Raw genomic sequence first — 23,879 nt, forward strand, 5'->3', positions numbered from 1 at the left:
TAGTATTATTTATTCCTTAGAGATCACAAGAGATAAAATTCTGCGATTTGCAATTAAGTGTTGGCTTTTTAATTAATTGTTAAATTATGCATGGAATTATATTTTATCTATATACTTTTGATGTATCCACATTTAATAATAATTTCTATATCAGTTTAGAAATACTCTAGCTTGATCTTCCTCCCATGGGGCCAGTGTAATTGTGCCATTGGCTTCAGTGGGAGTATTATTTGTCCCAGTATGTGGACTCCAGACAGTAAGCGACCTCCAACATTGTCACAAACATTACCAAAATATTTCATTCTACAACAGTATTTCATATGCTTTGGAAAGCCATTGCCCCGAAGTAACGTAGATGGACTCGATGATCTTGAAGGTCTCTTCCAACTGAAAGTGTTCTATGATTCTATGTGTGACTGCATGGGGACCTAAGGAGGTATGAGAATAAACACGTTTATCCTGTAAAGAATGGTATTGTCTGTTAAAGGCATTTATGGTGCTTTGAGCAAGGAAATTTAAAGATAGTAACACAATGTTTAAAATCCTCATCTACCTACTGAGATACAGTGCCTTGGCTTTAATCAGAATAATGTTATGTCTGCCAACCTTATATTTTATCTGCCTTAGAATCATAGAATAGTTTGGGTTGGAAGGGACCTTTAAGGGCCATCTAGTCCAACCCCCTGCAGTGAGCAGGGACACCTTTAGCTGCATCAGGTATCTCAGAGCCCTGTCCAACCTGTCCTGGAATGGTTCCAGGGATGGGGCTTCTACTGTCATTCTGGGCAGCCTGTTCCAGTGTTTCACCACCCTCCTTGTAAAAAATGTTTTCCTTATATTTAGTCTAAATCTGTCCTCTTTTAGTTTAAAACCATTACTCCTTGTCCTATCACAGTAGACTCTGCTGAAAAGATTGCCCCCATCTTTTTTATAAGCCCCCTTTAAGTACTGGAAGGCCACAGTGAGGTCTCCTTGGAGCCTTCTTTTCTCCAGGCTGAACAACCCCAACTCGTTCAGTCTTTCTGTATAGGAGAGTTGTTCTATCTGTCTGATCATTTTTGTGTCCCTTCTCTGGACTCGCTCCGACAGGTCCATATGTGTCTTCTGCTGAGGTCTCCAGAGCTAGATGCAGTACTGGAGGTGGGGTCTCTTCAGAGCGGTGAGAGTGTATTGTTTTTGGTCTGAGTTAGTGTATCCCCGTAGTGTTAAGCTGTGAAAGCCAGATTTATTGGCTGAGTTTGATGTTATTAGCATTACATTTGCACGCTTTAAACAATTCATCCCTGATGAGGTCTATTTAGTGACACGTAGTGTAGGACTGGAAAGGAGGGGGCAAGTTGGAAGCATGAAGGGTGAAGAGAAGTGGTGGCACTGTGTAACTGAAACACCGTGGCGTGTCTCTGGCCAAAGATAAGGTAAGACAGAAGGTGACCGTGCTTGTTGTTGATTTGAGGCATTGAACTGGAACAAGAAGGTTGATGGTAGATTTTTGTAACTAGCATCGGAAGGACAGGACTATGTAGCAACAGGGAAAATTATTTATCCTTGTAACCGACGAAAGGAGAAGATGTGGAGGTCTGCATTTGAATACCTACAGAGGAGCCCTCAGTAGCCTTTGTAAGAGGGAGGCATTTCTATGGCATATCTCAGCTCATCCCCAAGCAGGTGTGAAAAACAGGTCAGGGCAGACTTGCTGTTCTGTTCCCTGCTGTGGGAGTTGGGGTGGCTGCCACTGGTGGGAACGTGTCTTGTGAGAGAAGTGCCAGCCAGGGAGACCTTCAGCCTGTCAAGTTCAGAAAGTCACTAGCAAAACTGGTAATCTGGTGTAGACTGATTGGGAGGGACTGCTTCAAAATTTAAAAAGGGAAGGTAACTTAACAGCAAGTGATTGCAAAATCCCTGGCCCACCTTTCAAAGAAAAGAGAGAAGTGGAAAAAGGACAATGAATCTCTTAAGCAACAGAACTGGGAAAGCAATAGGTAGAGTCTCCTGGGGAAGTAATCCAGGAGAGGGAAGAATGCAGGAGATCTGGCAGTTATTGAAGGTGTTTGTGTTGGAGGCACAAAGGCAGGCTGCAGACAGGCAGGACAGATAGGAGGCATCGTATAGAAAATACTGCTGCTTTTAAGACATGTGTGAAATACAAAGGAGCCATACAAGAAGTGGAAATAAGGGCAGCAGGGCTTAAGATTTGTATAAAGGAGTTAGTAAAGCATGGTGGGGTAAAATCCAACAAGTAAAAGGTCCAGGAGGAGTTAACAGTGTGACACAAAAGTCCACAGGAGAGAGGTTCTGTAATTATGTCAGAATATGAAGAAGAAAGTAGTATGGATACATTACCAAGGAAAAAAAGAGAAATAATATTGAATGGGGTAGAAAATTACTCTAGGCTCTTCAGCCTACAGAATACTGACGAAACATGTTTTAATAAGATGAGGGTGAAATTCAGTTAAGGAAAGAGCAGGTCGAAGAGTATTCAGAGTAAGTTATGTGCTTTCTGGTTGCACAGCTTCATTCATCCAATAGTTAGGAACTAATTGAAGTGATTTATAACATTTTATCATTCTGTTTAAGAATCTAGAGGCGACAGGGGACTCCTAGGAGTCTGCAGTTATAGTAAGTATAATACCTCTCTCCCAAGCGGAAGAAAAGAATGGGGGGTTACAGACCCTGCAGGGTGATTTCTCTCCCTGGGAAGACTGTGGAACAGCTGGTCTTTGAAAGGTGTACAAAGGGGAAGCGGTGTACATGGTGTATCTACATTTTTTGATGTGCTACCACATGTAGTCTCGTTAGGAGTTTACTGTCACAAAATTTGAAGAAAGAATCCCAGATCCAGTTTGCTTGGGTATTGCCGTCAGTAACAACTGCAACTGCAGCTAGAACTGGCCCTAGGAAGAGCCAGTGCCAGCAGTTGTTGCTGCTGTTGTGGCTGCTATCAGGTGCTGCAGCAGCATCTGGCTCTGGGAGGCTACACCCGTGAGCGAGGACCCATCTCCCACCCAGAGATGGCATCCAAGTACCTCCCGCCCTTGCCATGCTGCATCCCCAAGTGAAAATTCAAGCTCTGTCACTTCATCCTTGTAGTGATAACCCTGATTCTCTAATGCTGCAGCTCTACTTTTCTCTGGCTCAGGCCTTTTGTCATATTGTCAGCGACAAGTGTCACCCTTGCCCTGCCACAAATCTTACAGGGTCCATCACCTGCACTGGGCTGCATTGGCTTGTGCCCAGGGAACTCCAGGAACTAGACACGAGCTGTGCACCCCGCCTGTGGACCAGCGCGGTGCTTAGGAGACAAGGATACAGCTTGTAATTCTGCATTTCTGTGGGTACCCAAGTGTGCTTGTGGGCATGTGGTTGTGAAATTCTGCCTGGCTGCACAACTCCTGCAACTCCTGATCTTTGTGATGACAAGAGGCTTGCAGCCGTCTGTCATAAAGCAGTAAGAAGATAAGAAGTTTTCTTGGAAAATCAAGGACAGGTTGTGATAATTGAGTTTGTTTAGTCTGAAACAGAGAAGACTGAAGAGAGATGTGCTAACTTGTCCTCAGTATGTAAAAGGTAATAATGCAGAAGCTGGTGAACAAGTGTTTTCCAAAGTCAGGCTCTAAGCTGGTGATGGGAGGAAACAAAAAATGCAGCTTAGTTTGCAGAAGAAAATTTAGTTTGAAGATTAGCAAGGAAAAATCCCCCTCCCCAAAAAGCAAGTTAAGCATAATAAAACACTGAAGTATATGTATTACACTGTAGAATTTCCTTCATTTGAATTTTCAGTAATAAATTAGAGGAGCATCTCTGGCGTGTTCTAGCCAGATTCAATCTGCTCTGCTGCACTGGGTCAGGTGAGGTGATCTGTTCAGTCCTTTTTATCCTTACAGTTGTATTATTCTGCGACAGCCTCATAAGGCCCAGCCCTTCTCTGGCTTTGAGTCTTAGAGCTGATCAGTGCCAAGTTCTTTACTAAAGCTTGTGTTTTCATTAAATTAGTGATTTCAATCTACATCAATCGTACCATTTCAGTGAGAATGCCTTCTTTAGTGGGCTACCCTGTAAAGTGAAACTTGGTGATGTCTGCATTGTATTCTTCATTGATCTGTTTTTATGCCTTTAAGTAAAATATTTTAAAAAGGGGGCAGGATAAATGTCACAAGTCAGGCTTTAAGCAGGCTTCAACTACCATCAGTAATATTTGCTGAGGCGCTATCTCCTAATAGCTAGAAAATGTGATAGAGGTGTAGATAGGGTTTTATAATGTGATTTTTTTTTTTTTTTTTTGGTCTTTCTAAGATTTTTAAATATCTTTATATAGTCTTATACATGAAAGCATTTGAACAAAGAGTGCTGCATTGAGGAAAAATTGTAGAAGGTTACTGAGGTGCAAAACACAGGAGAGAGATGGTCATGCTGTGCGTTAAAATCATAATTGGTGCAAGAAGAGTTAATGGGCTGGGAGCATGCGTGGAGTCACATGGGACCTCAAATGACACATGCCACAGGTGGCATCTGTCCCCTGTGCTCACTGAGGGCTGTCTGTAGAGTGAAGGTTATTTTGGTGAAATAGATACTAAAGCTGATTGGATATTTCTGTAACTTTAGGACTTTAAATTGTAGCAGTAATGGAGTGGATGTCTATTTTGCGTTAGTAGGTACCATTGCTGCTGAAGTAGTGGATCTACGTAGCATGGGCTCTGCTCAGATGGATTAGCTGATCCCAATATATGAAGTTAACAAGCAGCTGACCAGGACTGTGCAAATGTTAAAAACAATGAGGGTAGTGCTATGATAATGGTAATGAGTAAAGTGGAATAGCACCTGTAGGGGTATTCTGAGTGTTGGTTGAAGAGAACCTTTCAGCCCATTACTTCAAAAAGATTTGAGATATGTGAGCCAGAATGATTCTGTGAATTGAGACAAGATTTATTTTTGCAGTAGGAGGCGGAAAAGAAGGATTTTTACATTTAGGACGTTTGATTAAACTTGTTCTGTACAATAGCGGTGTTTCAGATATCACGCAACTGCTGAAATCCAGAAGAGGAGCTCATGGATGTGCACGTTTATGTCCTACTTGTTTTATATGCATGTAAGATTATGCACATGCTTGCATACTTGCTGATTGGGGATTAGGAGAGTGTTGGGATGTATTTCATGAAATCAAGCATAGGAATATAAGAAGCGAAATGCAAGGACTAGATTTAGCAATGGCCTAATCTTTTTTTTTTTTTTTTTTTTGAGTAACAGTATATTTATCTTAAAGCCATACAAGTGTCTCTTTTTATCAATTTAGTTTATTAGGAGTTATCCAGAGACATGAAACAATTGAAGGCTGGTGACAAAATGCAAAATAGAGTGTGCAAAAGCAATGGGTTAATTGGATGATCAAGCTGTCTGGAAGAGATGCGACGGTTCATATACAAATAAAATAAAATTGTGACTGAAGCTTAGATACAAGGACAGGGCTTTAGAGGGGTGGAACACATGAAATGTGTTTCTGTTATCACAAGAACTCCGTGATTTAGTGTAGAGCTTTTGCCAGATGAGAAAGTGAAGGATGAATCCAAGGATGCAGCCAAGGATGAATATTCTGTTAGGAAACATCTGTTACAGAGAAAGGTCGGGGGTGTTCAACTCGCTTTGTATGGGACACTTGTTTAAAGGTGACTTAGTAAAAGTATTTGAAATGGTAAAGGGACTTCATGAAATGGAGTAGCATTAGCTGTGCCTCCTATTTGTGAAAATTGATATCCAAAGTCAAACAGCTAGAAAATTACTCCTGAGTGTGAAACAAGAAACGATTTATTTTGAGTGAACTGCAAGAAATGTTTCCTACAGAGTGGATTGTCAGACTGGTGAGTGAAAGAAGAGTGAAAGTGAGTTTTGGACCAGTGGACCCAAAACTGGATTCACCAGACTTTGCTTGCAAGTGGACTGGCACACAGAAGAGACCAGGCACAAGTTTTTCCCCTTGTTTTTCTCACTGCAGGCCCCATGCTGTTGGGCTGGGAGGAGTACACTGGGGTGCCCGGGGCAGTGGGTCCCCAGTGCTGGAGCACACGGACGGGTGTGCCTGCACGGAGCAGGGGCACAGCACCACCTGCAGCCCAGTGCTCCAGCTGCCTGCGCTCTGCGCCCGTCCCCGGGGAAGGCTGTGCCCACAGGTCACTGTTGCAGGGTGAGCCAGTGATTGAGTTCTGCCAGAATTGTGCGCTTGTTTATTTGTTTATTTTTAACAGGATGGGTGAAGTTTATTATAGGATAGAGTACAAAAAAGGATCGTGACCAGGGTGTGCGTTTGGAGTTTTGTTTTTTTTGCCCTAGAAATAAATTTTGCATTTAAAGTAAGGAGATTGAAGAACATGAGAGACTCAGAGGGTTGATGTCAGTCTGCATGTAACCACTTGGATTCCCTGGTCTCTTGGCGTGACGTCAGGTTGGCGGTGGACCACAGCTCAGTGCCTTGCTGCATCGAGCACCTGTTGGGACAGCAATTACCTGAGCTGGAGTGGCCCTGCGGCGTATTGAGCAGTGTGCTTTACATTGGGTAATCTAAAAAGTCTGTAGAGCAAAATAAGTAGTCTTGAAGGTGTTTGAAGAAGCAGCCTTGCTTGGCAGATCAGTCATGTGGGAATATTTTGACAAATCTGATATTTTGACAATTACATGCTGCATGGATCTTACTATAGTCTGTTCAGAATTTTAGTGTTTCTCATAAATCATGCTCTGTGTGTTGGCAGAGTAAACCTTTATTTTTGCATGTAAATACCACTCTTCAGGTGAGAGGTTTTTTTATTCTATATTCTGTACTCATGGCATAGATTTATTTGTTACGCAATTAGAACTGCCACCATGATTCCTTAATTTTCGAAGGTGAAAGGACTAAAATACACAAAATTTCAAAGCTTACAGAAAACTGTTTCCTCATGAGTAGCGCTTTTGCTACAATTTGTCCTTTAAAAACAAACTTAAGTACATTCTTAGGAAGCTGAAACATTAGGGATACTCATCAGGATGTCAGGATCTCATGCAGTGGCCACAGCAGTATTTCAGCTGTCTGAATGCTGATGGCATTTTCTGTGGAACAGTGTGTACTTATAGCAGCTCCTAACTATCGGTGTCTATTATCTCAGAGAAAAGCATTTTACTGTAGCTGAAGTGACTGGGAGTCTTAAGGGTTCTTTTTTCCATAGGCATTGAATCAGATTCTTCAAGAATAAATTTGAAGTTTATTGTGAAACTCGTGGTGGCCTTGTGCCAGCTGTCATTTGGACTTATTAGTGACCTCAGTGGTAATTAAGGCCTGACCTTTTTTTCCCAAACACACCCCTTACAGTTCTAACTTTTGAGCCTTATCCCATTTTCCTTTGGAAAAGCAGTAATGCTTTGTGTCTGTGCTGGGCATTTAATTAACTTTGCTTCCAGAAGTGAGGAGAGCAGTACTTGAAAAGACTTTCCCAGGCTATGTGGTCTGACAAGCCTCTGTTGCATCTGTAGTATTATAATTCTTGATAAGACCTGGGGATGACACTGATTTTATAAAGACTTGTCAGCTGAACTTCAGTTTTTCAAAATAAATGTGATTCAGATTTGATTCTAATTTTGCCTGTTCTGGAAACTATAAGAAAAGGTCTAATGTGGTGTGTTCTCATAATGACCAGTTCAGCTTAATTATAATACAGATGAGGAGACTCCTGATGATGAAAAAAGATACTTTCTCCTTTCCTCACCCTGTAAAAATGGATAATTTTGCAAGTGTGTGAGCACAAAACTCTGCTTTGTTTCCAAGCTCAGCAGCCTGCCAGGGCCACAGTGCTTGTCTCGCCTCCCTCAGGGAGTTCCTAGTGGCCTCCGGTACGTAGGAGTTACTTCTAGTTATTCCTGCCTGATCTGATCATATACTCTCTCCTGCGTTTTTGCCTTGACTCTAGATTCTGCAGCATATTAATGTTTTTTTTCCATTCCTTCCTGCACTATTTCAGTTGAGAACGTGATCCCTGGCATTGTAGGTGCTGGTCTGGAACGTGCTGTACCCTAACACAAGTGTCTGTGAGGTCTCTCTACTAACACGAGTGTCTGTGAGGTCTCTCTACATGTATGCTGGGTGTGCACCCACTGTATGCACAGAAAGGGCCACAAGCCTATTTTCCTGCCACATTTGCTTCTGAATAAGAAAAAAGATGTGATTATTCTGCGTTTTCATAAAATGATCATAGAGTAGTTTGGATTGACCTTTAAAGGCCATCTAGTCCAGCCCCTCTGCAGTGAGCAGGGACATCTTTAGCTGCATCAGGTTGCTCAGAGCCCCATCCAACCTGACCTGGAATGGTTCCAGGGATGGGGCTTCTACCGTCATTCTGGGCAGCCTGTTCCAGTGTTCCATACCCTCATTGTAAAAAATGTCTTCCTTATGTTTAGTTTAAATCTACCATCCTGTCCTATCACAACAGACACTACTAAAAAGTAGAGGTGTGGCAGTGTTAGAGTGACCTTCCTACTGTACTCCAGCCTGTGCATCTTCTGTCCGTCCTTTTCAAGATCAAGCTGGTTTTGCTTGCAGAAGCAGAAGGGACAGTCCTTACCCTTTTACTCATACAAGCGTAAGCAGCCTGTGATTTTATTTTGTAGAACTGTAGAATTTGTTCCAGTATCAGCACAACACAACTAATGATACGAAGAAAAATTGTAAGAAGCAGGCTTGTGGTGGAAGATGGCATGTTCTTTGCTGTGATCCATGGCAAAAATAGAGATCACTATGTGCAGATTCAGCTCCCTAAATGTGGACATCTAGGACTGTTTGAGATGTGTAAAGATATTCAGGACAGAAATTGGGGGGGGACGACACTGGCCAGCAGGACTTAGTCCTTCTGGAGAAGCAAGTGGAGGCCAAGTGACATACCTCCTAAACACAAAACAGTGCTATAGGTGTATGCCCAGGCAGCTGAGTCAAGCCTTTGTTCTCCATGGGTGGAAATGAGAACTGGAGAGACTGAAGGCAGTGGTGACAGATTTGCTGCAATGCCAGCCCACCAAGGAGGAAGCCAAGCCTGGCGAGCCAGGGTCTTTAGTTGCAGAAGCTGAACAGTACATGAGGTTGGAACTGATAGCAACTTGACTGTAAGGACAACCAGATATGTCAGCTGAATGGTATGATAAAGCTATGTGAGTTATGTGGGGTGTTAGATTGCTAGCTTTCGGAGGCAGCAGCCGTCTTCACGGTCTTCATTTGTCAAGTGCCTTACATGCTGGGGTCTGGGGTCAAGACTGCAGCTCTGTGACTGCTAGAGTTTTAAAAACTCTTTTTTGCTAGTGGTAGTGCAGGTCTCCCAAGGCACTAGACTGTGAAGCTTAAACTTACTGGGAAAGTATGATATGAAAATGCCTCATGCTCATATCAAGGGGGATGGAGTTTTCCTTACCACAGACATCGTAGTATACATGCCAGAAGATGAAGATCAGAAGATGAATCACTTCTGAAACAGTGCCTTAAATTCTCCCTTTCTCCTTTGGACTGATGAAGCCATTTTGCTTCTCTTGGTTAAGTTCTGTCAGATGCCCTCTTAGCCACTCAGTGTCTCCCACATCTTCCTTAAACAATCTCTTCTCATGCCCAAATTGTCAAATCTGCCACGCTCATGTGGGTTTATTGCAAAAGGTTGCCTGAGGCAGCATGTAACCCACTTTGCATGTGGACCTTCCAAAATGTAGGGCTGATAATTCTGTGATTTTATTGAAAAGCCACAAGAACTGTTAGGAAATGCAGTGGGGCTTGGCAGATCTCACAGATCCATCCAGGGATCCTCATCTGCATCTAGTACTTGTGGTACTATGTGTTCTAAAGGAGGCTGAATGTGGCAGCAAAACAGCTATGGAATAGTAATATTTGTTTCTTGTGAGCTGAAGATCTTAGGTATTCCTTATATATGTTGAGAGACAAGGCTTGTCCCGGTGATAGTTAAAGGGAGACTGTTTTGTAGCCTTTTCCTCAAGTGGCAGTGTAGCGTCTCTTGAGAAGCACAAGACGCTCCTTTTACAAGAAGTGATCTGCTGCTTTGAGTGAACACGCTTGCTGGGCATCGGTTTCCCAAATACATCTTTTTAGGTGCACATCTGTTGCTCAGAGTATTGGAAGAAATTCATTATTATGTTGTCCTGTACCAGCATACCAAAGTAGTATGTCCCAAATAATTGATGCTCACAGTAGTTGTCAGCCAATGGCAGAACTAAGACAGATGTCTAAGGCATACTGCTGGTTCTCCTGTTTTGACAGCTCTGTGCCACTTTCTTCTTACACAGCATGAGTTCATCTCAGAAGCATCTGTGATTTCTAGAGAGATAAGCTGGGGAGGATGGTTGGCTCTGTAATACTTTGGAAACCTCAGAGTACAAGAAACAAACAGAAGGTCAACAAATGTCTGTTGTAAGAGACAGACCAGCAGGATAACAAAATTATCCTGCTTCTAATGGAAGATAAAAGCAGACAGATTAGAAACAGCAGTATATTCTTGTACCACAGTTCAAATACCTGCACATCAGGCAACTCCTGTGAGGTCTATGTTGAAAAAAGTGAAGGCAGTGACTTTGTACTGCATGGACGGTTCTTCAGCTGGGCTGGTGCAGTGTCTTTTAGATGTACACCTCCTTCCTCTGTCCTTAACCTGATGTCCTTCAATGCCTCTGGCCACTGGCCTGTGCTGTGGATTTGCCCTGGCTTGGGATTCTGCTCTGCTAAGGGAAGTGAAGAGTGGCATGTCCTGGCTGGCAGGTCAGGGAGGAGCGGGGAACCCTCTCACAGGGTTTTATTGTAAAGAAAACTTGCCTGATTTTGTTGGAAAGAGTTTAGAGTTTGGCATAGTACTTTGCATAGAAAACTAAAGACACAGTTGTTTTGGGTTAAAAATTAAAGACCCGTATGCTTTTCATCTTCTAAGCGTTTAGAGCATAATCAAATCTCATATCAGGGATTTTAATGATACCTACATGGCTTCCCTTTTTGTTCTTTTCACCACAGATATAGTAGGAGAACACCTGTTCTGTTTCTTTGTTCAGCTTAACAGTACTTCAGTATTGCTGGAGAATTTGTCTCTTGGAATTTTTTTCAAATTAATTGCTTACAGGATTTTTTTATTTTAAATCACAACTAAAATTAAATTTATATTATTTTATGTACACTTGTGAATGTATAAAGCTATGTGTATGTGTAAGGGTACTGGTATGTAACTTGACTGCGTATGCAGAGTCTGTATAAACGTTTTGGAAAATAATATCAGTTGTAATTCCTTATGGAACAGTCTTCTAGATAACTTGTTCTGGCTAGTCTTCAGCACGAGTGTAAACATTCTCTGATGCTATTCTCAATTAAGATGATGGTCTTTGTGAAAACAGATTGCAGGGTAATTTCATGTTTAAAGGTTGAAGTAAGAAAACCTGAACTAAAAACTGTTTCATGAAGCTAATCACCATATGGAAACAGTTATTTAAGAGGGTGGATCTAGAAATTCCCCTGAAAGTCAGGTAAAAAGAGCTGTTGCATAAAGCCAAAGATCTGGGTCGATTCCTGCTGCTCTCGTCATACACACAGAAATGTTGTCAGTCAGAGGAGTGTCCCATAGGTCTCATGTAGGAAGTACAGTTCATCTCTAGCAGAGACGGTAACTTCAGAAGAAATTTCTGATGTTGTGTTTTATCCTCTGTGAGCTTAGGAAGTTTCTGATCTGGTGCCTCAATGGGAACGTTGGGGAACCGACATCAAATTGTAGCTGGAAAGCCCTTAACCTTTGTCCTGGCTGGCGATGTCAAAAGTATCTGCTTCCAAGAAATGAGGTCCTTTGTTTCATGTTTGAAGAGCAGCTGGCTGAAATTGTTAAAAAAAAAAATTCAGATGAAGTTCTGCTTAAGCTATTGCTAAGAAACATGAAGTTGTCTCGTGGACAGACATCTCCCATCTTTGTTGTGCCTGTCAGAACAGTTAGGGCTTTCGGCTGCCTCTCTTCTCGTTAGATCTACTCCCTCGCTCATGGTTGGCCTTGCAGGGTCTGCTCGTTCTCAGCCTGATTTCGTTGAATGAGATCAGCTGGCAAAGGCTGACCCTGTGTTAGGGGCCAGCACAGGAGGGGACTGGTTGGATTGGTGACTGCTGGTGGTAGAGTGTTGCTGAGCTGTAGGGAGTGTTAACCTCTGCCACCGGCATGGCTGGTGGGAAGGGCTGTGCGTGTCCTTGGCTTCACTAGATCAACATAATGTCGTGTTTCTTTGGTATGGTATATAAGGTGTAAGTGTGAGCCATTGGGAAAACTCACTAAGTACTGGGAAATCTGAGTGACAAAACATGTTAATTGGTGGATGGTATGCTTTGATTAGTAATAAGTTTAATGCCAGAAAGTGCATTAATTTTTGGCCTGACTCCAGTGAACGTGCATGCTGAGGATAATATATACATCATGTGTATTTTTTTACAAATCATTGGATCTAGCTAGCGTTGTCTGTTAGTGGTCATTGTTCAGGTCAAAATAGGTGGGTATGTGGTATCATTTAACTTGTCAGATACTGATTTTGTCATTGTTACGTGCATTCATTACCCATAACTTCATCTAGTTTTCTTCTCCTTTTCAGTAAAATGAAATAAATTGTGATGGAACAGTGCAAGTGCAGACACAGATGTGAATTTTGCCTGTTAATTTGGGTTTGTAAATTTTTCATGAGTGTGAATAAATTTGAAAAGCTGTGCTGAAGATATATCTGAGGTTTATCTGTATATTAAAAGATATGTGTTAATATGAGTGCGAATTCTCAAGTATAAATGGGCATCCTAAATTTAATTTTTGCATTTATCTGTGCAGGTTCGAAAGCATGTGAATGACCTATATGAAGACCTAAGAGATGGACATAACTTGATCTCACTTTTAGAAGTCCTTTCTGGAGACACCTTGGTGAGCTTTTAGATCAGAACGCAATGGTTCCAGTTTTTTATATCTACATTTGCTCTGTTAACTGTTTGTGTATTGATTGCTGGAGGTTTCTTTGATATTTTCCATAATCTGTGACTTGATACCAAAGACACAAGTTGTATTTCTGTTGATAAAATGTGCCACTGTGAATTCTGTGGGGGAATGCGATCTGTTCTCTTCATTTCTTGTGGTCAGTGAGACTTCCTTTCTTAATAGGGTAATGCGCTATTTTTTCTGTTCTTCCCCTTTCTTTACAATTTTCTTTTAACAAGTATTGGATGCTTAATATCCCTTCGCATTAAAGGGAGTAACTTACAAATAACAAGGATAAAATGTCCCTGAAATTGTCTAACACACTCCTCAGGTGTCATTTCCTTTCTTTGTGAGCATTACTTCCCTTGCTTGGTATTTGTTCTCTTCATTATGTTCTTCTTTTCATGCTCTTCTTTTCATTTGTGGTCTGTCTTGTGTTTTTGCTGTCCTGTCTCCTGTCTATTATATTCATTAGCCAAGAGAGCGAGATTTTTTGAAGACCTTACGGTTGGTGAGTTCAACAGAAGCATGCGCAAATGAACAGCATGAGGATGTGGAGGATGAGGATAAGGGGGTAGGTGCCGACCCCCATAACTGTACTAATGTAGTGTTTGAAGTGTGGTGTCTGCTAATGTAAATTCTTAGTTTGGTGTGCTGCAGTAGTGTGCTGTAGAAAGGACAAAAGGACTCACGCTGGTAAACCAGGATACATATGTTTATGATGGAGGTATGGTAAAGACAAATTTTTATTCAGCCTTTTTGCGAACAGCTGAAGCGCAAACGTTCAAGACTTCTATTTGATTTCTTTTATTAAACTGTACAAAACCATGGTGCAGATGTGTACTGGACAACATTATCAAGATATTGTAAACAAATATTTTAAAATAATAAATAGGGAAATACCATGATTTGGTTAAACTAAGATTTTATTTATTTTTTACTTGCGAACAGTATTGCCCATATACAAATAATCTAGACAAAGGCTTGAAGGCTCTCCTTAGTGAAGTCAATGGCAAAAAATTGGTTTGTCTTAATTAGAAGCACCAGTCTACAGCACCCATGGTGTGTTTGACATAATATTGGTTACTGTTTCAAAATGAGGTAATTCACATGCGCAGATCTATTAGTTAGAATTTATCAAATGTAATACTTATGTTTATCAAAGCAGACAGTCAAAATAGAAGTTAAGTGGCAGCTCTGTGTAGCGGCTGCTAAGTATATGGATTGTTTGCAGGGTTTATCTTTCTTGCAACAAGTGCTGAATTATCATTTCACTGTATTTTAACCATCCATAAGGGAAATAACCTACTTATAAAGCGTAAAATGCTGAGCACTTGTTAGTCCAAGTGAGCTGTTTTGCGCCTTTGTAGGCTGCCTTTATTAGCATTTGCTAAAGCAACTTGCTGTCATAGGGCCCGAATGCCTTCTTGGCTCCCCGTGCGTTGCGCTGCAGTTGTGATTTCAGTGGAATTTGTGTGCATTTTTTTCTGGGGCATAACATAACTCATAATGCTGCATTTTGGCTGTATGTTTAAAAAAAAAAAAATTGCCTCTGAGATGCTCTACCTAACTATATAGTTTGGGATTTATTATGCCCTCTTTGCTGTGGAAAACCAACTCCCAGGTCTGCAGTCCTTCGTTCCATCTGGGGAAGCTACTTGGTAGCAAGGGCTGCAGAGCTTGATCCGGGGCTCTCAGTGTGGAAAAAAGGGGGCTAAGTCAAAGGTTCTGTAATGGAAATTAAAATTCTTTGTGTTTTAGCTTATGCTTCTTATTCAACTCCATTTCCCCATGTTTCCTTTTGGCAAGCATCTGATACTCCACAGGGAAAAAAGAAAAGGCAGTTGAGGAAGGCTTGGGCTTGTATCTGTGTGTTTCGCAGTGACTGTCTGAGGAAATACTCATACTCATGGCTGATCCCTAGCAATTATAGTCCGCTTCAGTTTATTGCTGTGAAAGTTTGTGAAAAATCTGGAATAAGGAAGAAGAATAGAAGGATTTGGATATGATGGTGATATAAATTTAACTGTTTTCCCATTGCTGATCTGTGACAGCTAAGTAAAGTATGCTTTTTCTGTGTGATTCTTCTTCTTGGTGATTTTACACTAACTGCATGCAGTTTTGCCATGTTTCCATTAACACACCACTTGTGCTTATTTTACAGTTTCTTCTTGCTGGTTTTGACTTTTCTTTGAGAAGAGTGGCTTGTTAGGTTTTTTCACACTTTATGGTGTTCTACCCAAGTCAAGAGTTTAAACTTACCCTCTAGGGCTGTGTATGTTGTATTATTCTGTTCGGAGGAAAGTATTATCTTTATTAGATGGTTTAAATAAATATGTATTGGTATCATAATGATTATGCAGTCATACCGTAAATAAACAAGATTAAATCATAAAATTGCATATAGAGATAAGCTTTTCCATCATGGAGTTTCCCAGAGCAACATAAAGGTCCATGACATTACTTACATTTTGCTTTGCTTAATATATTGTAATATCTTTTATATATTGCAGTTTAGTTTCTGTAGGTAGATTCATACAGGGCCTTAGTAGTGCTTTACAGGGAAATGGCTATCAGACTGCATGGGTCAAAGTTGCAGTTTGGGACAACTGATCTCTCTTGCCGTCCACTGTGCCAAAAAATTTCAACAACAGTTTAAAAAAAAAAATTGTTAAAGCACATTTTTCTACCAGAGGTATTGGCTTCATAGAAACTGGAGTGCTTCAAATGTTTTACGTGGTATCTTTTAAATCAGACTGTTTGGGTTTTTTTTTTGTCTGATGAGAAAATCTCACGAGTATTGTTTTCCAATTTTAGCCCCGAGAAAAAGGTCGGATGCGTTTTCACAGACTCCAGAACGTCCAAATTGCACTTGACTATTTGAAAAAACGCCAGGTATGGTGAAAATTCTAATAAAAAATGTTAATGAAAATTTTGTCACCTGTAGCTAATAAGTGAAAATTACGTCCTGCTTGGTCTTCTGTGCATGCTGCATAACAGCTACTGGTGTAGGCTCGGCTTCATCTTGTGCTTGAGATGGTTAACAGAGGTGTGGAAAAGGTAACTTAACACCACCCTTCTCTGAGCAATAACATCAACACACTACCATGTTGTATATGATGTTAAAGAGGAGAAAATTATGGGTAAGGTCCTCGGGAGTTGCTTATAGTAGATCTGACTATCTTTCATGCTGCCCAGACACTAGCTGGTCTGCAGTTTTGTTCACAAATCTAATTTTTAGTGCAAAATGCAGGTTCAGAGAAATTGGAACGTTGTATGGGAGATGATTATATTTGCTCTGCAAAAACTTTCTCAAGCCTTAATCCTGATGAAAGCAAAACTGGTGCCCTAGAAAGGCAGCAAAGTCACCTGGGCTGTGGAAGATTCAGGCTTAATTTCACTTCTATCTCCTTTAAGCCAAACACTTGAAACTTGCGCTGCTTGGCAGTTTTCTGCTGCTGAGAATTTCTTTCAGCTTTTAAGTTTCTTTCAAACACTTACAGGATTCTTGCTTTCTCCCTTTGCAAAATGGCAGTATTGTCCAAAACATGGATGGAAGGAAAAATGAATTTACACTGGAAATCTGCTTTCTGATTGGTTGTTTTTTTCCAGATTTTATTTGCTGCTTAAAAGGTTTCAAAAAAATACGAGGTAGCAAACCATAGACAGATAGTTAATTTGGTTATAAAAACAGATGTCTCTCTGTATTTTGGGTGAAATTGCAAACTCTCTTTCGGGTCACCGAGTGATGTGTGTGCACCAGGAACTTAATCCTGCTTTGCTGAGTTCAAAGCAAACTTTTCCTGTTAACCTAAGTGAGCTGCTGAACAGATACGCTACAAAGTAAATGCATGGCTCTTTAGTCACAACGCATGGTTACGCAGTGAGACCCCTGGACTTGGGCTGCACCATGCCTTATTGGTGCACGACAGGCACCATGTATTAAAACAGGTCATCCTCATCTGTATGAACGTGCATGTGTCATTGGGAACCACAGGGCTTTATCATGTAGCCGTCGATGGCGATCTGAGGATTTTTGTACTCCCTTTAGCCTCACAGTTTCATGAAAATGGCTGTAATCTACTGTACAAAACGCTTGTAGGGCTTTGATCTTCTTGGCAAGTTGCCAGTGGGACTTGCATTTGATTAAAGTTTCAGCCCCATGCTAGGTGTTTCTAAACTGTACTTAGGAGGTAGCGTGCTGAGGTTGGCTGCATAACCTCCAAATACAATGCTTTATTGTGGTTGTAAGGCAAGAGGTATCCTGTATATTGATAATTTTGAAGCCTAACTTGGGAAAAAAATGAAATTAAAAAGCAAAGATAAGGCATATTTGACTATCTTGTAGAGTTTTGGCAAACACAGTTTTTAGAACGCAGTGGGAGGAAAACATTGGTATTTGCTTATAATTGCTTTTCTGAACCGTGGAGTACACTCTTGTCCAGAGAGTGGTTTTGGGGTGTGGGTTTTTTTTTCCTAATAGTTAAAATTATGTCTGCAGGTCAAGAGAAGGGATATGCCTTTGCTTGTTTGGTGTTGATAAGAGTGTATGTATTAAAAAACATGTGCATATAACTTTACCAACATAAGCATAAAATGCCTTTTAGCTGACTCGTCTTTAATTGCTAGGCTATATGGATACATAATACATATAGAGAAATTAAATGTAATAATAAAATATGGAAAATAAGGAAATAGAATTATTGAACTCACTCTGGATGTGAGTTTATTGGAGTGGCAAAAATCTCAGCTTTTGTTTTAATTCTATTATTCATGTTTATACCAGTGTGAATGAGTACAGCAGCAGAAGCTATAATAATTGTTGTCATTATTAAGCCATTGCTTATTTAAAAGTGATACTAAATTCCTGGTTTTATCAAGCCAGACCGTTGTGTTTTAGCAGGCCAGTTCTCCTGCTGCTGAATTCTTGCTTTGGTGTAGGAGAGTGTGGGGAGGAAGAAAGGCAGTGATAGCTTCCCAGCTCTGTGCACTGCCCTGAGACTGATACACCAGTTACAGATCATTGTATTCTTGTTAGCCTTTCTGCCTCTATCATACATTCCCCCTCTGACATGGACCAAAGTGAAGGGTATTTGACATGAGGAACAGATCTGCCAGCATAATGACAGCTGAGGAATCTTCTCAGCTCAGCGTGGGTGGGAGAGGTCAGTTCCTGGTGGGCCGCTTACAGCCAGAATTAAATTCCTTTTGGTTTTGAGAATTAAAAAACCCAACAGAGTAGGCTCAGGAAGTGACTAATGCATCCTTTATAGTTGTGCCTGTATCGTGTGGTATGTATTTGTGGCATATTTAGTTCAATTTTGTCTGTATCTTCTTTCCACAATGGCAGGTGAAACTGGTTAACATTAGAAATGATGACATAACGGATGGGAATCCCAAGTTGACTTTGGGGTTGATATGGACCATAATTTTGCACTTTCAGGTAAGTCTAGCTTTGTTTGACAGTATGTTTTCAGTCAGTTATTTCATGACATACGCTAAACCTGAAAGTGTCATTTGCTTGCCAATTTCCTGTCTGTGGAGTGAGAGAAAAATAGCTTGAATTTTGAACATCATTGAAGACAACAGTTGTTGTATTCCTTCCAGCGTTAAGACAAATTGGTCTTGTTTGAGTCTACAGACTTCTTTTGATGAGTATTAAAATATTTTATAAAGTTTTAAGCCTTTTTTCGTTCTGGATCTGAGTTTCCTTGATGATACGAGTGTGTTAGCAAACACTGCTCTCAGCCTTGTTAAGCAGTCCCTAACACTTCAGCATTTGTTTTTAGCCCCAGCGATGGTAAGGTGGGTCACACTAGGTGGCACTCTGGTTGTTGTACACTGGCGAGATTGTGTACAGTATAATGCAGCCTTACAGTGTGTGGTGTTAAATTACTCCTCAAAATGAGCCTTTCACAATGGCTGTGGCTGTAGATGATGTAATTCAGATGACAGATAATTCTCATTTAGTGACTGCAACATTGTTAGCAGTAGGCTGTGGGCTGTGCAGGCATTTTAAATGATGAGAAAATTACATGATCATACAGAAAAAGAGTGGTTCACTTAGAAATATCCTGCATTGCATTTATGACTGGAAAAAAAGAGATTCTTAAAAATTCAAAAAGGCTGCTCTGGTGGGTTGACCCTGTCTGGATGCCAAGTGCCCACCAAAGCCACTCTATCACTCCTCTCCTTAGCTGGACAGGGGAGAGAATATATAACAAAAGGCTTGTGGGTTGAGATAAGGACGAGGAGAGATCACTCACCAGTTACCGTCACGGGCAAAACAGACTCGACTTGGGGAAAAATGTAATTTATTACCAATCAAATCAGAGAAGAGTAATGAGAAAAAAACCTAAATCTTTAAAGCACCTTCCTCCCGCCCCTCCCTTCTTCCTAGGCTTAACTGCTTAACTTTATTCTTGATTTCTCTGCCTCCTCCCCCCCAAGTGGCACAGAGGGACGGGGAATGGGGGTTGCAGTCAGTTCATCATATGTTGTCTCTGTCACTCCTCCCTCCTCAGGGCGAGGACTCTTCACACGCTTCCCCTGCTCCAGTGTGGGGTCCCTCTCATGGGGGACAGTCCTCCATGACTTCTCCAGTGTGAGTCCTTCCCGTGGGGCTGCAATCCTTGAGGAACAGACTGCTCCAGCATGCGTCCCCCACGGGGTCACAGCCTCCTTTGGGCATCCACCTGCTCTGACATGGGGTCTTCCAGGGGCTGCAGGTGGATATCTGCTCCACCGTTAACCTCCATGGGCTGCAGGGGACAGCCTGACTCACTGTGGTCTTCACCACGGGCTGCAGGGGAATCTCTGCTCCAGCACCTGGAGCACCTTCTGCCCCTCCTTCTTCACTGATCTTGGTGTCTGCAGAGTTGTTTCTCTCACATATTCTCTCTCCTCTCCTGGCTTTGATTGCTCCTCCCCAATAATTTGTTTTCCTTTCTTAGATGTGTTATCACAGAGGTGCTACCACTGGTGCTGACAGGCTCGGCCTTGGCCAGTGAAGGGTCCATCTTGGAACCATCTGGCATTGGCTCTGTTGGACATGGGGGAAACTTCTAGCAGCTTCTCACAGAAGCCACCCCTATACCCTGTAACACCACCCCCACCGCCACACCACTCCCAAACCCAAAACCTTGCCATGCAAACCCATTATAGCTGCTAGGATCTCATTTGCCTTTCTGCAAATCCTAAGGACGAACAGAAGACATGAATAGGGCTGACATGTCCCTGGTCTGAACAGAGTAAATGAGAAACCACTAACTGCTCACCTGTAGCAAGGACCTGAAGTTCCCTTGGCTCCCCCCTGTCATGTCAGTCTTTGCTCCCACATGGTTATATAGAGAAAGAAGGCTGGGCTTAAATATGTTTAAGCATGACCCACAGAATAGGCAGTGATTGAATGTTGCTCTGTTTTAAGAAATGAAGATTATTAAAAACTTACTAATAGAAGCTGTTAGTGGAAATTAACCTTTACTTGATGTATGTTTTACCTTTCTGAACCTGATGAATAGGTTTTTGCAGGGTGAAATTGTTAGTTTTTCTCATTAGCTGAAACACAGGATTTCTGACACAATTTTGGGTGCTTACAAAAAGTGATGAAAGTTAGTGTTACTAGATATAGCTATAAGAAAGGATGACAAGGAAAAACATTTGTATAAAGTAACTAATTTAGGTGAGCTAGTGTGACAAGGATTTTCCCCTGTAAGGTAGCCAGCTCCATATGAAATAAGTAGAAGCATTTGAATTCTAGCTGAAACACACTTGCCTCTGTCCTGACCCCCAGTAGCTACCGACTAAATCTCTACTAATACAATGTCAGCTTTTAGTTTTTCAAAATAATATCTTTAAAAAGAAAATCAGTGTTAAAATAATTTTAAGAATGAGTAGTTGTTTTTGGACTAAATATTATGCCTCATTACTAAATGTGAAATAACTTAAGAACAGGGTTTTTTAAAAAAAATTATATCTTTTTGCTATTAATAGCTGCAGTACTTACACTGAGTGCAGAAGGGATTTGTAAGGTGATGTAAGAGACACCTGCTGTGCTAATCTGTGTTACCTTGGCATTTGCCTGTACACCACTTCTTTTGAATTATATGGCAATTTGTTGTCATTGACACCTGTATATGGCTGATTTAGGTTCAGAATGTATAAGGGAGTTCAGAAGAATGTATGTACTTACACCTGGCATAGTTTTTTTTGGCTTCACTTAGCTTTTGAATGAGGGAAAAATCTGAACAAACAAGCCTAACAGCAGAATCTTCACAAAAGGGGTGAAGCTTCATGACAATAACTGTGTTTATGCATGGAGTAATCCTGTAGATATTGGGAAAGTTATGGTGAGGTTCAATTTGAAGTTAAGACAACTAAATCCAGGTGCTTATGGGGAGCTGTGTTCATATGCGTTGTGTCTAAATTGTCCCTATAATCTGGATCATCTGAGCAATAGAGGCTTAGTCTGTACAGCTGGTATAGCGTAGTGAGTGAGTCAGCTAAGCAGCTACTGGAGGTTCACTCCATTTGACTAAACAGAAACATCTGTGTTGTTGGAGATTTACGAGACGCCCATGTGAGTACCATAAACATGGTGTAGGTCTTATGGGAAACCCACTATCATTTGGGAAGAGGCAGATCAGGGAGGATAAACTGCATCTGAAGTGTGGTGAACATGTTTTGCAACAGATTTGAGGGAGGACTAGTCAATACAGTGGGTGAGGTTGATGGAGAGATTCAGATCACTTGCAGTAGGTGCTCTAGGCACCTACTGAGCTATTCAGTTGTCCAGCGTAGGTGCTTAGTGTGATCTGAGATGACACAGCATACCCGGTAGCATATGCCGTGGGAAGCAAGTTTCCTTAGATTCTGTGGTGTATCTGCTATCCCCATGTAGATATCTCTATATTATTATCTGCAGATAGTTTTAAGTGTCTCAGATGTTCTAGATGGTCAATTGACTTTCTTCCTGTGGCTCTACTTCAGGGTGTGGAACATTGCTGTTCAAAATCCATTGATTGTACTGACTAGATCTCCAGGGGTTTTGATTCAGTTTCCCAAAGACAGGTGGCATGTGGGTGCTGGAGTATCCAGGACATGCATGTGGAGTTCTCTGAGGAGATACCAGATCTATGAGACACCCGTGCTTTTCTAAACCTGCAGCTGGAGGCCAGTTGGGATACAGCAGGATATCTGAAAGAGCTCTGGAAGCCATGTTTAGGAAACTAAATCCTGCCTCCAATGGATCAAATGGTCTCTTCAAGACCTAGCCAGCATGTAAACATGAGTATGCAGACACCTATGTTGAGGTGCCGTAATCTGAACTATCCGTTAAATTTTCCCAGCATTTGCAGTAGTAGTTAATTTCTCAGTGAGTGTAAGGACGTGTTTGCTGTGTGATGTTACTGCCTCTGCTCCATCATTTAGGTGTATTCTAATAACACTGCAACCTAGGAGGCAGTCAGGATGCCAGAGATCTTTGTTGGCTGTTGTTTGTGGCTTCTTGTTTCTCTGAGTCATGGCATTTGTCTGGAGGATAATATTTCCTCAAAATAGAAAATCCTTGTGAATATTGGAATGAATTTAAGAATGATTAGGGGAAGGGCATCATGAACAGAAATGAAAGATGATACACATTTGAGGATTATGTTTCTCTTGCATCTGAATTATGTCTAGAGATTGTTATGGCTTTGTGACTTGGTACCCATAATTAGATAAATGTAAATGTTTTTCTGAGTTATACCACTGACTTTTGCAGCTGCACAAGTCTAGAAATTTACATTCTTCTGTATCCTAAGTAATTACATATAAGATATAGAAAAGATTGAATGGGAAATCTGGTGGTTTATTGAGTTGAGTATGTTATAAAATAATTTGTCCTGTGGATATTGAAAATCCCGGAGACATGTATGTTATTAGGATTTAGGCAAGCTTTCAGTGTATGCATTTCACATGCTTTTAATAATATGTGGCTTTTTTAAAATTCAGTTTCATAATGCACTAACTACTGCAAGTTATTTTCCTGGCACCTATAGAACATACTAAATCAGATTACAGTATTTTGTATAATTATAGGCTGTATGTCTAAATAACCAGAGTAATACTTGAATGGACTCCTCCTTCAACACCCAATGCATTTTCACTGCTGACATGAAGATGAGCAGCTGTAAATGAAAGCAGAATTTGGCCTCAGTCAGTAACCACAATTTTAGTAAGATAATTTCTGTGAAAATTGGTGATAATTTCTTTTTAAACCACTGCAAACGTTCTTTAATTTAATAAACGTTAAATGTTCAGAATAATTTGCAGTTGGTTGAACAAAACATGCCAAAACAAAACCTGAAACTTTAAACTTTCAGACATCCAAAATTAGGCCTTTGTGAACTCAGACCTTAAAAATTTCTGGAGCTTCTAAGTTATGACTCAATAGACTTTTTCTATTTCAGTTTCATCATCATTTTGCAGCTCAAGAACCACTATGAAACACTTTTCTTTCCACCCTCCCCAGCTCACTGCTGTCAGGCCTCTTTGCAGGATGCTGATTTTCAAGGCTCCAGTCAGTAGCATTTTTGTCCAGATGTTGCAGTATGTGCAGCCCTCTCCGGCCAGATGGGTGCTTTGTCTCAGGGCTCCTTGGGGCAAGTGTAACCTCTTCACATTTCTCTTGTCAGCCAGCAAATGCTTTTTTTGCTTCTGACTCCCCATAAACCTTCAAGCAAAATTAATTCTTTAGCTGGCTGCCACAAAGCAGTCTATAGACTGTTTGTTTGGTCCAGCAGATCAGCAGTTAAACTTCTACCCATGTTGGGCAGAAAAGTAAGCAGGGTGGGTTTGTTGTAGATGACTTGGCTGAGGTAAAGGACAGCTACCCAGCCATTTCTCAAGTTCATGATATCCCTTACT

General features: G+C 41.1%; 1 protein-coding gene across 7 annotated transcripts in view; it reads left to right on the top strand.

Moving 5' to 3' along the window:
- DST (dystonin) overlaps positions 1–23,879 on the top strand; it is a 313,666-nt gene that overhangs the window by 106,574 nt on the left and 183,213 nt on the right. For 5 of the 7 annotated variants that reach the window (XM_086461508.1, XM_086461507.1, XM_086461510.1 and 2 more), the window contains 3 exons: positions 12,834–12,923; positions 15,792–15,869; positions 18,325–18,417. In XM_086461508.1, coding sequence (XP_086317634.1) covers positions 12,834–12,923; positions 15,792–15,869; positions 18,325–18,417 — 261 coding nt within the window. Of the gene's footprint in view, positions 1–12,833; positions 12,924–13,449; positions 13,549–15,791; positions 15,870–18,324; positions 18,418–23,879 lie in introns of those variants that run through there. The other 2 variants (XM_086461505.1, XM_086461506.1) reach the window with 2 other exon arrangements.

The sequence above is a fragment of the Leptosomus discolor genome, chromosome 2 (assembly GCF_034619465.1).
Source record: "Leptosomus discolor isolate bLepDis1 chromosome 2, bLepDis1.hap2, whole genome shotgun sequence".
NCBI lineage: Eukaryota > Metazoa > Chordata > Aves > Leptosomiformes > Leptosomidae > Leptosomus > Leptosomus discolor.